The sequence below is a fragment of the Callorhinchus milii genome, unplaced genomic scaffold, assembly GCF_018977255.1.
Source record: "Callorhinchus milii isolate IMCB2004 unplaced genomic scaffold, IMCB_Cmil_1.0 Scaffold3, whole genome shotgun sequence".
Taxonomy (NCBI): Eukaryota; Metazoa; Chordata; class Chondrichthyes; order Chimaeriformes; family Callorhinchidae; genus Callorhinchus; species Callorhinchus milii.
In genome coordinates, this window is record NW_024704744.1 from 58,009,374 (window position 1) to 58,022,403 (window position 13,030).

The window sequence follows — 13,030 nt, forward strand, 5'->3', positions numbered from 1 at the left end:
GATTTCTCAATTTGTTTGGTAATGTAGTAGAAGTTGTCAATAACAATTTGCATTTATATAGTAAGTATAAGGGGAGCGCTTCAGAGCGCCTAACCCTGACAGAGCTGACATCACCATACCAATACAACAACAGTTTGTATTTATTTAAAATCCTTCTTGAAGAGGAATGTCTCAAATCCTTTACACAGAAAGTGCTGAATACTAAACAGGAAATGGGAACCCTTATATTTTTTGGTGGCTTAAGCTAAGCGGAGGGGGTAACCAGAAGAGTGAGGCTGGAGAAGATCAAAGGTGGGGATGTGTTAAGAGGTTAGTATTGTTAAAATGAGAATCCTACCTTTTTCTCTGTAATAAGAGAGTTTTTTTAAAAAAATCTCACCAAACCCTTAAATGTCTTTTCTTCTCTTCCCCCCCCCCGCCCCGGAAGAGTAATATATTAAGGAGATAAAACTTTTAATTTTAATGATTGCATAAATTCACACTGAATATCATGTGTGGAAGTAAAAGATTTACATGTATTTACTCACCATACATTATAATAATGATCCTTGCATTTGATACAGCACCTTATCACAACACTGGGACATCTCAAGTTTTGCAAGATTTACGGTAAAGTGTGATGACTATTTTGTAGGAGAAAGTGGCAGTCAAATTGTGCACAGCAGTGGCCTGCAAACAGCCATCAAGTGAAGAATCAATTTTTATTTCAGGGGGATTGTTGACCAGTACTCTGGTAGAAACTCTCTTTTCAAATAGTGCCATGGGATTTTTACTGTTTATCTGGACAGGTGGAACCTTGGTTTAACGTCTCATTCGAAGGATAGCACCGCCAGCATTGCACTGGAGTGTCAGCATAGACATGTAATTGACCTAAGGTTTTTTTTTATTCATCTTAAACAAAAACAAACTGAGGTTGCTAAAATATGATACTTGACTAATTGAAAATGAATGTTAGTTATGTCAGCATGAGATAAAATGTTTTATGCAGAGTCTGTGAGATGTCGGTAAAAGAGAACAGTAAGATTTGTTTTCAAATAAGGGAACTTGCGCTGAACAGCAAATTAAGGTCATGGAGTATAACCAATCTTGTGGTCTCGTAGGTGGGACCTCTTGTGACTTCTAAGGTGCTACACAGTAGGTCTGAAGCATTATTTCTGATGTGATATAGGTTGTGCCACCTGCTTTGTTTAAAAAAATTGTATCCACCAAATCTGTGTGGAAACCCATAATAGTTTCCGCCATGATATTAGACTGTAAATAACATCTTGATCAGGAGGGGAAAACTAATTGTAGTAAAACATACACAAAATGAAATTCTTAATTACTTCTAATATTTTCTTGGCTGCCAACACACAGTTGGAGGCACCAGCCTTTGTAGTTCCAAACCACAAGAAATGAAAGCATTTTATTTCCTCTGGTTCCCAGACACCATCACACCAGTCCTTGCCAGGCTGCACTGGCTCCCAATTACCGAACAGATCGACTTCAAGGTCCTCTCACTTACCTATCCGATTTGCTTAACCCCCCCTCTCCACCACCCCGCCGCCTCCTCTTGGCTGGCTCCAGCCTCCTGTTTGTCCCTCACCCCCTCCGTTCCACCATCAGTGGCCGTGCCTTCAGCCACTACGCCCCGAAGCTCTGGTCTTCAATCCCTCTGCTTTGCCCCTCCCAACTTTCCAATCCCGCCTAAAGAACTTCCTTTTTGATCATGCTTACGGTCACCTCCCTCATCCTCTGACTCGGTATCAAACTCCGCCACTGTCAAGCGCTCTGGGATGCTACCCCAAGTGCAGGCGCTGTATAAATGCAAGTTGTTGTTGCTGTGTTAACTTCTCACGGGTGAAAATTCTTGTGTTTTATTTTATATTTATGATTTTTTTTTATTCTATATGTAATAGATTATAAATAGATTATATATCTATATAATAGATTAAAAAGCATATTAGCTATTGATCCTAATTTTGCAAGAGTTTTAGTATGAAGCATATTTTCAAATGATCGACAGCTGAATAAAGATTAGGTCAAGATCAACGATGTGATTGTCACCTCAAGGCTGGACTATGGGAACTCTCTCCTCGCCGGCCTTCCCGCCACCTCCCTCCACAAGCTGCAGGTCATTCAGAACTCTGCAGCTCGTGTACTGTCCCGCACCAGGCTTCGGGACCACATCACTCCTACCCTCGCTCACCTCCACTGGCTCCCCATCCCCCAGAGGATTGATTTCCAGATCCTCATCCTCACCTACAAGGCCATTCACGGCCTTGCTCCTCTACCTCTCCAACCTACTATCCCCTACCTACCTGCCCGTACCCTCCGTTCCTCTGGCTCCGGTCTGCTCCACGTCCCCCGCCCCAACCGCCCTACTATCGGTGGTCGGGCCTTCAGCCTCTCAGCCCCGAGGCTCTGGAACTCCATCCCCCAGTGCCTTCGCCGCTTCCTCCCTTTCCTCCTTCAAGGCCGGTCTCAAAACCTTTCTCTTTGACCGAGCCTTCAGCTCCCCTCTCGACTCTCTTCCTCCTCCTCGCTCCCTCCCTTCCCTCCCCTCACCCTGACCATTTCCCCCTCCTCTCTCCCTCCCTTCCCTCCCCTCACCCTGACCATTTCCCCCCTGCTCGGGTCATGACCCAACTGTGCAGCGCCTTGGGACGTCCTCCTGACGTGAAAGGCGCTCTATAAATGGAATCTTGTTGTTGTTGTTGTTGTTGTTGATGTGTAAAAGGCGTTTTATCAAATGCAAGGAATATTATAATTATTATCTTGAATTTAAGAATCCTGAACTGCAAGATCAGGTCAGCTCCAGATATGCTCATTTTTGTATTGATCTGGTTTCTGTATAAATTGCTTATTTTTAAAATTCCATTAAGTCTTCAGCAATTTTATTTGAAAAATTAAGGAAGGTCTCTGGGTTGATTGCAGTCTATGATGAGTTAGATGAACTTGGTGATTTCGGGTTGGGGAGGAGAAAAACTCTTGTTGACTAACTTGGCATCTCTGCTGGATCTGCTTATGTGTTTGCCGGTTGAAAACAGGATCATGCTGGACTGTGATGCCCCCTACGGGTCTAATCTGCTAACACTTGGAGTCAAAACTCACGTATGAATAATGAGAGTTTGAGCGAGTTGCTGGAGGCTACACAGTGCTCGTAAAAGCAAAGCACAAACACACACACATGTACATCACTTGTTGAATATAATAATGTAATCTATACATTTGACATCAGAGGATATCCCAAAGTCCTTCATAGGATTTGCTGTAAAAGTGGGGTTACCATTTTGTAGACAAATGCCAACACTACCTGAATGTGTTCTGCAGTATCAAATGATAGGTAGATATCATTAGATTAATCTTTCCGTTTTAACTGTTTAATTTTTTAAAAGTGTTTTCGCAGCTATAAATCTCTAAGAATAATACTGCTCACTGCTTAATAAGAATTATTATGAAAATGGAAAAGTAATCTTGAAGATCAAGACATTTTTTAAAATAATTTTAACCACCTTTTCTAGTTTTAAGAGAAAAGGTCAGAATGAATGTAAACAGTCAAGTGTCTTTATAATGTAGTTGCAATGGACCTCAAAAGTAAAACTAAAGTTACTTAATTTTTCAAGACATCTGTGCCACCTGAGGTGCATTGTCGATATGGAAATTTTGGACTCAATATCTATTATTAGCAAAACAATCATATTTTGGAATTTTTTTGGTGAAAATCAGTAAAAACTAACTATAATGGCCCTTACAAGTGAAGAATGGTAACCTGTTAGAAATAGCTGACAGGTGGCAATTGTAAAGCATTCTCTAGCATCTTTGCATGGAAGAGGGATTTGGCAAGAATCCATTTTAGTAATGTGTTTAGGTTAGTTTGGAGGAGTTCTCGGGAATGGAGAATTAAATTGAGAGCGGGGTGGGGGATTTGAAGAAGGAAAGTTTTGTTGGAAATTAAATTTAGACCACTTCCATTGAAATCCCAAATGGTCTAACAATATTTTGCCTCTGATATATTTGGAACAATTTGAATGCAATTAAGTTAGGATTTTTTTTTACAAACCTCTTAAAAGACCAAATGATCAGTGCAAATAATAATAATCCTTACATTTGGTATAGCACCTTATCATGTCAGAAGGACGTCTCAAAGCATTCACCTGATTTACTGATAAATGGAGTGACTGTGTGTTTGTCGGTACAGTCAAAATATAAAATACATTGTATTAGTTGAGTCTAGTAATACCTTACCTGTTTGATAATTAACAATCTTCATCCAACTTCATTGATTAATAGTGTAGTGAAAACTTGATTTGAATCTGGAAGCTTAAATAAATTGAGTAAGTAATGGGTCATAGTTACAGTTGTTCTTTTCTTTGTTAGGTGCAGGGGGGTGTTCTTCGGATTTTCCCAGAAGGTAAACTACAATTTGCTGATATTGAACCAAAGTTTGATAGGCTGCTGCTTTTTTGGTCTGATCGACGCAACCCTCATGAAGTACAACCATCATTTGCAACAAGGTAAGATTTGATAAAGTGGGGGTGGGGCTGGATATGGTCTTTGCATATACCACATACTGCTGGAGTGTGCTGGATACAACAACTTGTATTTGTACACTTCACACTTGTTATGTATCTCAGAGTGCTGAACAATCGCATTGTATGTGCAAATCCTGACTGAGCAGCAGAGAAAAGGAAGGTGACTGCAGGGATAAGATATATTTGTCAAGGAGAGAGTAACCTCAGCATACTGGTGAAGTAAAATTGCCCACATGACTTTTGTTGGCATCTTGTAAGAACATCTGCTCCTTAAATTACATTATCAGCTTCAGTCTGCCTACAACTAGTTTCATGCATTGAATAAAATGCAAGCAGAATATTATAGTCATTGATTGGTATTTCTCTGTGCATTCTCCAAGTGCAACTGCAGGCATGATAGATTAACCTTCCACATTTACCAAATGTTATCAATACCTATGGAACATGTTGCAATAAGTCTGCTCCATCTCCCCCACCCTGCCTACCCTCCACACCGCCCACGCTGCCTGCCCCTCCACCCCCTCCCCCCCCGGCCCTGTGGCCCCACCTGCCCCCTCCCCCGCCCTGCCTGCCCCCCCCCCACCCCCGCCCTGCCTGGCCCCCATCTCCCCGCCCTGCCTAGACCTCCCCCACACCTTGCCTGACCACCCCCCTGCCCTACCTGAAACGAATAGCCAATTTTATTTAAAACAATGGTCCTTGCATTTGGTATAGCGTCATATCACGTTGCTGAGACATATCAAAGCGCTTCACAGAATATACTGCAAAGTGAATTGACTACATTTTGTGCGCGGAACTTGGCAACCCATTGCACACAGCACAGCAGTGTCCCACAAACAGCTGTGGATTGAGTGACCAATTTTTTATTATATTTTTGAAGGAATTATTACCCCCAGAAAAGCAAGTACTCTTGAGCAAGTACTCAATCAAGTAACGACCAGGTTACAACTTACTGCTAGGTAAACAAAGGTGTGTGGAGTAAGGAAATTTGCCCAACGTTTCACCCTGCCTGGAATCAAACCCAGGTCTCTCGCTTGCAAGGCGAGTGCTCTAACCACTGAGCTACAGGACTCCACTTGAGTTTATCATTTGATTTTAGATCCTCAGAAGTCATGTTCAAACTACAGTATATGGGTCCTCCCACATCTAGACTATTGCATACAGTTCTGGCCCTCATCCATGAGACATATTCTTGTTTTTATTTATTAGTTATTTTTATGTATTTTTAAAAAGTTATTTTTTCACTCATTCATTTAATATTTATGATGTCACTGGCTGCAACACAATCCCTGTTTTGTACCTGTAAAATGTTGTTTTAGTTGCAATTGCAGTACTTCAGATTACCAAAATGCAAAATTTGGATATTTTCAATTATTGTCATAGGTCCATTGATAGGGCTAGTTAATCTGGTAGGAGTGCCATTCCAACATTAAAAGTGTTATGTAAATATTCTCAAGTTTATTCAGTCATGAATTATTGTTGGATAGTGTTGGGGTAACATGGAGGAATTTAATAGTTTTACATTCAATTTCTTTAGGTACGCCATAACAGTCTGGTATTTTGATGCAGATGAACGAACACGAGCTAAAGACAAATATTTAACAGGTAAGGTATTCTGAACAGGCAGGCGCAGTGTTGTGGACCAGTTTAGAGGGGTCCATTCAGGGAATGCTGGCATAGGAAACTGGGTTGGCAACTTGAGAGCATGGAGAGATCGAGGGAGGGTTTCTTGAAAAGGAGATGATGACAGAATAGTGCCAGTCAGGAGTGAGAGGTTTATGATGTCCGTAAAAGGGAGAAAAGGGGTGAAACTAGGTGTTAGGAAATGGAACAAAAACAGAGAGAGCTGAGAAAACTCAGCAGGTCAGGCAGCATCTATGGAGAAAGGAAAGCAAGTCAACGTTTCGGGTCCACGACTCTTCGTCAGAACAGACGAAGGGTCGTGGACCCGAAAGTTTACTCACTTTCCTTTCTCCATAGATGCTGCCTGATCTGCTGAGTTTTCCCAGCTCTCTCTGTTTTTGTTTCAGATTCCAGCATCTGCAGTATTTTGTGTTTTGTTCATGTTAGGAAATGGGATAGGTCAAGAGAACAGGTTGTAGGTTTCATACGGGAGGAGAGGGATACAGGAGAGACTGAGTTGAAGGTGTGGAAACCTTGGATGGAATTTGGGGTTGTTATTATTCACATTGAATAGTTTAGTGATGGGGGATCCTCCTCTGATTGATAAAACACAATAGCAGAAGATAAAGGATTGAAAATATACTGGAACTATTTGAAGCTTTCCTATTCTATGAGAACTGTTAGGCATATTCTCTCCTAAACCTGTTTCTATAAATGTTTTCTGACACTTTAAAATTGAAGGAGAATTTGAATTTCAAAAACTTTCTATTCTGTGCTGGTGAGGTTAAGTGCCTGAGAGAAGAATCAACTTTGGTATCAAACACATAATCAGAAATGGCAAAATAAGTTCCCTTTTCAAGCATTTTTTTTCAATTTCCAGTCTTCTCCAGGCAGTGACTGCTTACAAAAAAAACTTGAAATAGTGTCTTGTCACATCATCAATGTCTCAAAACTCTTCGCATGATTTACTGCATAGATTTACAGCATTACTTGTCCAAATGACCAATACTTAATAATAATATCTCAAAAGTGCTTCACAGGACTTACTGTAGTGTATGTGAACATGGCAGACAATTGGCATTGTCCTGCAAATAGCCATGAAGTGAATGACCTATTTTATCTGGATGATTGTTGGCCAGGACACCAGGAAAAACTCTCTTCACTGCACCATCAGCAAGGAATATGAACTGGAATTCCCAACAAGGGGCTTGAACCCATAAACTTCTGACTCATGGGCGAGTGTGCTATCAAGTGAGCCAGTCTATAATATTTTCTGTCAAATCCTGTTGTAATGGCATGGGTGTTTTTATCTTTGGGCTAAAATTTGTTAAATGCAAGAAACGGTTATGCCTTTAAATCCAATCCTTATGGGAGTCAGCACTGTTGACTTGGAGGGGTAAATCGGACACTGGGAGCAGAGATTCTTCCCCCTCAATTCCTGTGACTGTGCAAGCCAAAGCTTTAACAGGTAGAGTGATTCTAGATGGACCTGCAACGGTAAGCTTGACAGTCGTTCTCAATGGCAACTTTTAGCTGGTTGAATCTAGCAGTATCCCAATGCACATTCGAGTACCCGAGCCTTGTAAAGACAACCTTCTCCTTATACTCTTCAAAATTATGTAGGATGGGGAGACAGGGCACATTCTATTCCAGACGCCTGGAAATTCCAAAGTGTAGATGGTGTACTCTGGAACTCTGTTTGTTTTGGATACTCTAGGCATGGTGATTCTGCATGTGTAAGACCCGGCTCTGCCAAAAACAAATCCTGAACCTCCTTGTTATGTATTTCATTACTTTGTATGCGTTATTTTGAGAGTCTTTTCAAACTGTTGGAAGGGTGGGTACAAAATAGTATCAGTTGCCAGAGCATTGTGGAACCTTGGGGTCTTGTTTGACCCTCAATTATCCTTTCTAACCCACATCCATGCCATGACCCGCTCTGTCTTCCCCCACCTCCGCAACATCGCCCAGCTCCACCACTATCTCATCGCAGGCCGCCGAAACCCTAATACACGCATTCATAACATCGAGGCTTGATTATACAAACTTCTTGCTTGTCGGCTTCCCAACTCCTCCCACCATAGGCTATAGATCATCCAGAACTCTGCAGCCCGTGTCCTCTCCCACACCAGGCTCCATGACCCTATCACCCTCATCCTCGCCCAACTCCACTGGTTTCCCATCACACAGAGGATACAGTTCAAGATCCTGGTCCTCACCTTCAAAGCCCTTCATGGCCATGTTCCCCCCTACCTCTGTGACCTCCTAACGCCCTACTATCCTGCCTGCTCCTTCCACTCAGCAGGCTTCGACCTGACTCACATCCCTCACCCACTCCACTCAGTGGAGTCCTGTAGCTCAGTGGTTAGAGCACTCGCTTTGCAAGCGAGACACCTGGGTTCATTTCCAGGCAGAGCAAAACCTTGGACAAGTTTCCTTACTCCACATGCCTAATAATAATCCCTCAAAAAAAACACAGTAATAAATTGGTCATTTTCAATCCACGACTGTTTGTGGGACACTGCTGTGCGCAATTGGCTGCCGCATTTCACCCACAAATATACAGTCAATTCTATGTATATTCTGTGAAGCGCTTTGAGACTTCTAGAAGACGTGAAAAGCACTATATCAAATGCAAAGATTATTATTATTGTTAATGGCAACTGTAAAGGTGTCTGCAAGCAAGACCAACTATTATCTATGACTTGAGGGAAGAGTGGGTGTGTGGTGAGCGTCAACAACTTAATTGACCTAGTTCTATTGTTTGAATGTGCACTTTGCAATATTCTACTGTAATTTGCTTTTTTTTTGACTACAGGTGAAAAGGGAGTAAAAGTTGAATTAAATAAACCTTCAGAACACAGTTTGAAAGAAGATTGATAATTCCTTCTGTGCCTTTCTGATGAGAAACAAGTTTATCTTGTGAATGTTGACAAATGGATGAAAAACACACTTTGCACTCCATCTGCTCATGATTACAGTTAAAAATTGACCTACAAAATTTATGAGAAAACGAACATTGAATGTTGAGGCATTGCACTGCATTAATTATAATCTCTGGGCTGAACTAATTTTCAATGAAGAAAGTATCATTGGAGCAATAATGGAAATTTAAGAGCATTCCCAAGATTGAATGGAGTTGTGGTAAAAAGATGCCTTGGATTATTCAAACACTCTTTATTTGCCTGATGTTTTATCTGCCAATAAAACTACAGTTCATCTGTCTCTGATTGGAATTTAGGATAACTTGATTTACAAAATCAAGTATAAAAATGAGGTTAGAATGGGAAAACTGCAGTATTGATGATATCCATGAGGACCGCATTGATTTTTCTGCCTAAAGAAAAATTCTTCAACCAAACATGGCACCTTACTTAAGTTAAGCAATTTTAGAGTTAACAAATGTATCCCGAATGCTAAATAACACAATTTTTGAATATAATTTATAATTCAAAATATCAACACTCCAATTTGCTGCTTTGTTTTTATATTGAATTTTTTTAAATCTTTGAAGTGGTGTTTTCACTACAACATTATCAGTAACCTACTGCTGGTTTTCTCAACAATTTTAAAATTACTGATTTGTTAAATAATAAATCAATGAAAATCTACACCATTGCAATTGAAATTCAAAATATTTCTTTCTGTTGGTGTTCGGTTCTCTACTTCCCTCATAAAACACATAGATATTTTTATGACCCATGTTTTCAGAATGTAAAGGTTAATCAATATATTAGTGCTTTGATGATTTTTTCCACATGGTAAGCATCTGCCTGTTGCTTTTTCTGACAAAAAATTGCATTTTAATATTCCCTGTGACATAATCTCATGGCAAGGAGTTCCTCTACAGCATGCTGATGAATAGAAGAATTGCTATTTACTATTGTTTGAACACTTATAATATAAAACAGTATTAATCATGAATGAACTGGCTTGTAAAAGTTGCAAGAATTAAATCCTCTGTATTGTTTACTGGTGCAAAGTGTGAATTCCTTGACTACTATGAATATTTTTCAGTAACTAAAGGGGAAGAGGGATGAGACTATATTAAAAATGGCATTTATCCAAAATGGCATTTTGTGCAAAGGTGTCATCATTTCAACCCAGAAGAAGGGAGGGAAACACTTCATTTTACTGGAAGCCTAAGAATATGTCATGGATCCATTGTTTGTAAAATAATAATAATCCTTGCATTTGATACAGCACCTTATCATGTTGTTGAGATGTCACAAAGCGCTTCTCAGGATACACTGTATATTTTGTGGGTGAAATGGGGCAGCCAATTGGGCACAGCAGTGTCCCACAAACAGTCATGGATTGAAGTGACCAAATTGTTATTATTTTATTTATTTTGGACTAATGACTGGAATGAGGGCCCTAAGGCAGAATTAAAAAATCAAACAAAAGGACAATGGTACTTAGTGAATTGTAGTGCAATGTTTTAATCGAGTTGTTTTGAACAGAACTTTCTTTGGTCCTATGGTTATATTGGAGTTAGTAAAATCCTATGTTTCATTGAACTGTTGGAGATATTACAACCTCCAGCTTTACTGAAGCTGAATAGTGTAGATTGTTTTCCAGACTTGCAATTGAAATATCCCAGACATTTTCAGCATTGTATCCCACAATGATTTTAACATTTACAACAACATTAAAAATCAGATTATTTGTTTCCCAAAATTTGGCTTGACCTTTGCTATTAGTATTAATATTCAAACATAATAGCAAATTTAATATGTTACAACAATACTGAAAAGTTAAGAATATTTATGCCATTAATAATAAAGTAGCAGAGCTGTCTAACCATTAGATACAACTGTTAAGCATCTAATTTCCCAAGGCCTCAATCTGTGGATGTTTTCTCTTTCAAGTGTATATTAGCCTACCATAAGGTCATTTATTACTTATTAAAAATAAATACAAACGGGGGTGGGGTGGGGGGGAGGAGGGGTCCTATAGGAGGGGGAAGAGAAGAAACAACCGTCACAGAAAATGTCCCTAAGAAATTTATGTTTTGTCGGGTGATCTTTCTTCCCCCCCCACCCCTCCACCTTTCTGTAGTGAAGTCTAAAATCTTAACCACATAATTTTTTTATGAGCTGAAGGATATAGTGCAGATAATTTAACTTACACAATCAAATGCCCTATTTATGTTACACATTTGATGTCAATTTGGTATATTAAATGTGTAGTATAAATCTGGATTTAAAATGCCTGAATTCCATTCTGAGCCTTCCTACCAAACTGCAAACGATGAATCGCTCTGGAATTATAAATGACAATAAGGTGAGGAACATCAGGATGTGTATGTTGCACAGGATGGTATATGGACATTGAACTTTTCCAAAGAAAGATCATACGTGTGGGAGGTAATCTTACATTGTTCATTAATTTACCCGCCAAACACAACTTGAAAAATACAAAAAAGTGCCTCATATAGTTATGGGTTTCTGAAGACTCCTGAAAGTTTCTGTGGGTATTTAGTTTGGCTTGGAGTATTACGGTACCACAGAGATCATTATTCAGACTTGTCAGATTCAAAATGCTTAGCGAACACAAGGTAGCTCTCTTACACATTTTGTGAAATACTTCATTTAAAAAGAATCATCCCTTAGGATCACTTCAGATGCCTTTTCAGGCACTGTTAATCAATTCAGCAAGTAAAAGAGCAGATTGTATTCGATGAGCAATGTTAAGGGCCTTGGTGCTAACATTGTACAGCTCTCAAACAGGAAATTAGCGACCCCTCTTCCCCAACCCACCATTGACCTAGTTGTAATGCATTTGACTTTTTTTTGTTGGGCGGGTGTCTGACATATGCAGAAACCCATCACCGTGCTTAAGAGTATCCAAATAAATAAGTCCATGCATTTCATTTGCATCCACTTGAACAGGCAGATGGAGATTGGTTTAATGTCTCAAAAGACAGGACTTACGATATTGAGGCAGATCAGCCTAAACTGAGCTGTTTAAATCTGATTCACACCACACTTTCAATTTTATTTTAAAAAGTGTGCAATTACTGAAATACGTTCAATTCCCAAGCAGGTATTAGACAAGTTTCCTTATTCCACGTACCTCTATTTACCTAGCAGTAAGTAGGAACTCGGTTGTTAGTCGATTGGTGGATCACTTTTCCGGGGTAATAATCCCTTTTTAAAAACATAATAATTTGGTCACTTAATCCACGTCTCTTTGTGGGACGCTGCTGTGTGCAATTCTCTCTCGTGTTTCGCCCACAAAATATACAGACAATTCACTTCACAGTATATTCTGTAAAACACTCAGATTTCTAGAAGATGTAAAGTGCTTTATCAAATGCAAGGATTATTATTAAGTAGGGCATTAATATGATGTATATCTGTGAAAGGATGGGGCAATCAGACTAATATGGAAGATATGGATTTGGTTCTTTTGGAAATTAATTAATGAATGATCACATAGTCCATTCTCAGATGTGCAACATTTCTGCAATTAAAATTCACAAATTGGGATTGAATTTCTTATCACACGATGCAAGCCTGACTGATTTTTCATTCTTCAAAAGGTAATGTTTGCATATGTTTTTGCGACTCTTTGATCCGATTGGTTTGAATGTCTGGATAACTATTGAAACTGTAGTTTTAGATTGCTTAGGTATTTGAGGGCTTGACACCCAAATCTACTTTGCCTCCTCCGGCATCGACTCCCGGTCTGCCGATGTTCTATTGGCTTGTCTGGTAGATATCAGGGCCTGGATGAGCGCAACCTTCCTGCAGCTGAACGTGGACAAGACAGAAGCCTTACTCTTTGGCTCCCGTCAACGCCTTCACTTCTACGAATCTGAACTCCTCAACCTCCCTGGTCTCTCCCTCAGACTGACCGAAGCAGTGTGCAATCGAGACGTCCAATTC

At 39.8% G+C, this 13,030-nt stretch overlaps 1 protein-coding gene across 2 annotated transcripts in view; it reads left to right on the forward strand.

Moving 5' to 3' along the window:
• egln1a (egl-9 family hypoxia-inducible factor 1a) overlaps nt 1–10,107 on the forward strand; it is a 48,399-nt gene extending 38,292 nt beyond the window's left edge. Inside the window, exons 3-6 of one of the 2 annotated variants that reach the window (XR_487907.2) lie at nt 4,360–4,496; nt 6,052–6,119; nt 7,277–7,388; nt 8,956–9,013. Coding sequence is in view for 1 of the 2 variants with exons in the window: in XM_007893853.2 (XP_007892044.2) it covers nt 4,360–4,496; nt 6,052–6,119; nt 8,956–9,017 (267 nt within the window). In the remaining variant the exon portion in view is untranslated. Of the gene's footprint in view, nt 1–4,359; nt 4,497–6,051; nt 6,120–7,276; nt 7,389–8,955 lie in introns of both variants that reach the window. The other variant, XM_007893853.2, reaches the window with a different exon arrangement.
• The last annotated feature ends 2,923 nt before the right edge of the window (nt 10,108–13,030 follow it).